Source organism: Galeopterus variegatus, unplaced genomic scaffold, assembly GCF_000696425.1.
Source record: "Galeopterus variegatus unplaced genomic scaffold, G_variegatus-3.0.2 Scaffold8646, whole genome shotgun sequence".
Taxonomy (NCBI): domain Eukaryota; kingdom Metazoa; phylum Chordata; class Mammalia; order Dermoptera; family Cynocephalidae; genus Galeopterus; species Galeopterus variegatus.
The window spans coordinates 27,921-32,339 of NW_007734757.1; the positions used below are offsets into that span (position 1 = coordinate 27,921).

Genomic DNA, 4,419 nt, shown 5'->3' on the forward strand with positions numbered 1-4,419 from the left:
AAGTAATCTTTGGGCAAAGTTACCCTGCGGATGGCCCAATGTTTCAGTTAAAAAAATTAAAGGGGAATCACCTACAAACAGGTGGGGTGCCCTCCAATGGGCTTTAAGGTCACTTAAGTTAACCAATGAATACTGTTTATTGCTTTGTCTCCTGGCTGCCAGGAAAGCTGCCCTAAAAAATGTATAAAAAGACAGCTAAACAGCCTGACGGGGTCTCACCCCAGCTTGGCGGTGAGAACCCAACGCGTTGGAAATAATAAACCTCATGCTGTTTGCATTGCTCGTGGTCTTGTGGTCTCTTCGAGGCGAGTCTTCCCGTTCTATGTGAGGTTGGGATTCATCCCAAATCTTACACCTTTTTCCTCCCCATCTGGAATACCCATGACTCAGATATTTGAGTGCTTAAAGTTGTCTGTTATCTCTCTTAGGTTTTCTCCAATTTTTAAAATTCTTTTTTCTGGTCTGCTTGTGTTAATTTGAACAGCCTTTCTTTAAGGTCAGAAATTCTCTCTTCTGCTTGTTCTAGCCTGTTTTTTATTTTTTTGAATGAAACCTTCAGCTCTAGAAGCTCTGCTACATTCTTTTTCAGGGCATTGATTTCTTTGTACATTTCTTCTTTGAGATCCTGTATATTTTTTCTCATTTCATTGTGTTGTCTGAGTTTTCTTGTATCTAATTTAGTTTCCTTAGAATTGTTACTCTAAATTCCTTGTCAGTCATTTCAAAGTCTTCCTGTTCTATAGGATCTAGAGTTTGAGAGTTAGTTTTCTTTTGGTGGTGATGTACTTTCTTGATTTTTCATTTTTCTGGTATGACAGAAATGGTTGAAATTATGTAACTCTAAACACTTTTCATAAGGTGCATTAGATTTGCCAAGGCGAATGATTACCATATAGCAAATATCAAATTTCAAAAGATGTGACTAGGTCCCTTCCAAAAGAGCAAGAAATTGGGGAGTCAATTTGATGAAAGAAAATAATTCCAGGTTAACACTGAAATCCAAATTGACCAAATAAAATTCCACATTTATTTATCTGTTCATTTATTCATCCATCCATCATACAATTCAACCACCCTGCCATTCACTAAACAATATTGAGTGTTTTCTCTCCACAAGACATGTTGCAAATATCTTCTATGTTGCTAAGTCATTTTTGTGGGGCCTCTAGGAACTTCTGAATGTTTAAAGGCTGGCAAACAAGCTACATTAAAAAAAAAATTCCAGTACTTATATTAATTTATGAGTAGTCTAGTTGGCCAGCTCAAAACTTAGATCAGCTTTCACATTTTTTAGAGTTTGTCTTGGATGTAGAATTGGAAATTAGATTAGCTTTCTGATTTGCTTCATAAGTGGAAGCATTTTTGGAATACCTATGAGGTGCCCTAAAATGAGCCTCACTGAATATACTCCTGATTTGAGTTCTAAGCTTCATGGGGATGCCCAGATTGTCATTAGATCAAGTCTTGATTACAGAGAAATCTCAAAATACCTGGAACTGTGAGAAAGAGAGATCAACCTCCAAATTATCAAGCATTTTGAAGTCCCCGTGGGCTAGCAGAGGCAACAATTTATTGCCATATAATATAATACTTAGAACTTCTGTTTTCTTTTCATCCTAAAACTGTATTGAAATTCTTTTCACATTTCTCACTCCAAATGAGTCCCTGATGACAGAGGAGAACCCACGGTGAAATTTTAAACAGAGTCAGTGATAACAAGGGAAGTTGGAGGAAGATGGGGTGAGATTAGGACAAGTGGTTTTAGAGTCTTTCCCAAATCTATTTAAGTGCCACTGTGGTCATGGTTTGACTGTGCAAAAAGAGGTGATAGTTAATTTTCAAAATTTTTCACTTTCTTTCTTACATGAACAATCTTTTTTAACAGCCAGTGTGGTGGCTTTCATTGTGTCAACTTGGTTAGGATGAGCTACATTTCCCAGAATTCTATTTTCTGTATGTTTCCAGCTGAGGGAGGCTGCAAGAGAGACTCTTTTGCAAGATTTGGAGGTCAGAAGTAAAGCGGCAGTCATATTTGTAACTCACACGTGTTGTCACTTATCTGCTAGCTTATCTCATTGGTGTGAGACAGTGGCCAGGAATGAAGCTCCACACCTTCTTTGGGATCTACCTGTAGGTTCGTTGACTCATGGGCCAAATGTGTGTATTTATCTCTGTGACAGAGGACCCTGGCTTGTGCAGTACGCCTGTGTCATCAAGGTCAGAGGCACTGAGAACTGACACTGGTTTCAGTCTGTCCTTGTGGCTGTAGCTCTTGCTTGTGGGTTCCAGTTTATTCTCGCTCTCCTCAACTTTAGATGCATCTTCCCTTCCTGACTTCCTGTCCTGTGGACCTCAAGCTACAGCATCAGATACAAAGACAGTGGACTCACTGATTGCTGAACTAGCTTCCATGATTATGTAAGATCAACTTCCTGTAACCAGTCTCTCAGCATATTATTTCCTAATGGTTCTACTTATATAACAGAACCCTGATTGATAAAGCCAGTAATTCCACTTTCTTATTTCTCCTGTTCTTTCAGGCAAATTTGGAGCCAGAAGTGACTGAGACCATGGAAACAGAAAATTATTCAGTAGTATCTGAGATTGTGTTGGTGGGACTCACCAGTTCTTTGGAGATGCAACTTGTCCTCTTTCTAGTTTTCTCTGTGTTCTATGTAGCAGGTATTTTAGGAAACCTCCTCATTGTGCTCACAGTTGTCTCTGACTCCAATTTACACTCCTCCATGTACTTCCTGCTGGCCAACCTCTCCTTTATTGACATCTGGGTTTCCTCCATTTCAGTCCCCAAGATGATTTATGATCTTTTCAAGGAGAAAAAAGTAATCTCTTTCCAAGGCTGCATTGCTCAGATGTTCTTCATTCACGTTATTGGAGGAACTGAGATGGTTCTGCTCGTTGCCATGGCCCTTGACCGATATGTTGCTGTATGTAGGCCTCTCCACTACCTGACCATCATGAACTTCAGAACTTGCATTTTACTCTTGGTGGCTGCCTGGACCATTGGAACCATCCACTCATTGATCCAAATTGTATTTGTTGTAAACCTGCCATTCTGTGGCCCCCATGAAGTGGACAGCTTTTACTGTGATCTTCCTCGATTTATTAGGCTTGCCTGCACAGTCACCTACAGACTGGAGCTCATGGTCACTGCCAACAGTGGTTTCATCTCTCTGGGAACTTTTTGCATTTTGATTATCTCCTACATCTTCATCTTGGTCACTGTTTGGCAACATTCTTCAGGTGGCTTGTCCAAGGCTCTCTCTACTCTGTCAGCTCACATCACAGTCGTGGTCTTGTTTTTTGGTCCATGCATCTTTGTGTATTCATGGCCTTTTCTCAGAGTGCCTGTTGATAAATTTCTTGCCATTTTTGATGTAGTAATTACCCCATTTCTGAACCCTGCCATCTACACTTTTAGGAACAAAGAGATGAAGTTGGCAATGAGGCGAATATGCAGCCAGCTGTTGAGTTTCAGGAAGCTGTTTTAAGTGATTTTGATGTGAAAAAAGACAAGCATCTTTAACACTCCCTGTCCATGCTGCAGACATAAATCTAGTGAAACATAGCAGCATACTCCCCGTCCATGCTGCAGACATAAATTTAATAAAACACAGTTCTATGGGTGCTTTAGTTACTAATTTAATTCCCAATGTGCAGGATTTTCTTCATGTGTTTTCTGCCCATAACCAAGGATGATGTGGTATTCTTCTTTCTTATGCAATGTGATGGAATAAAAAGTATTAGTAAAGAACTGTTTCAATGTTTTTTCCCACCTCTCTTTGATAAAGAGGATGCTGTAATGGTCTTATGTCCCACTCTGAGGGCACATATGAGGCCAGCATGAACTATTTGTGATTGCAAGGGAGTCTCTATTCAGTTTCAATCATTCTGAGCAGACATGATGCACATTTTTTTCTTTCCTGGTAACAAGGGTCCTGACTTGTCTCAAACACAGGATGAATTTGATTTCTGTGTACAGTCAGCCCTTTGTATTCATGGGTTTTACATCTGTGGATTCAATGATCCTTGGCTCCAAAATTTTTTTTTTTTTGTCTTTTTTTTTTTCGTGTCCGGCAACGGATCGCAACCCTCAGTGTTGCACCCGCACCTCACTCAGCCAGTGAGCGGGAACTGGTCTGTATGTGGGATCCGAACCCTCGGCGGGAGCGCCACCTCGCTCCCAAGTGGCGCTCTATAGCAGTGCGCCACCGGGCCAGCCTTGGCTCCAAAATTTTGAAAAAAAATTTTTCATCTGTACTGAAAATGCATAGACTTTTATCCTTGTTACTAGTCCCTAAACAATACAGTATAACAACTGTTACATACCATTTACATTATATTAGGTATTATTAGTAATGTAGAGATGATTAAAGTACACCAGGGGATATACATTGGATA

The 4,419-nt window shown here is 40.1% G+C and overlaps 1 protein-coding gene across 1 annotated transcript; it reads left to right on the top strand.

The window, feature by feature from the left end:
- Window positions 1-2,570: 2,570 nt before the first annotated feature.
- Window positions 2,571-3,509, top strand: LOC103608626 (putative olfactory receptor GPCRLTM7). Its single transcript, XM_008593037.1, has one exon. It carries the CDS (start codon window positions 2,571-2,573, stop codon window positions 3,507-3,509), a length of 939 nt encoding a protein of 312 aa, XP_008591259.1.
- The last annotated feature ends 910 nt before the right edge of the window (window positions 3,510-4,419 follow it).

What these genes read in the sequence shown, in the direction of transcription:
- LOC103608626 (XM_008593037.1), top strand. Translation starts at nt 2,571, where the DNA reads ATGGAAACAGAAAATTATTCAGTAGTATCTGAGATTGTGTTGGTGGGA.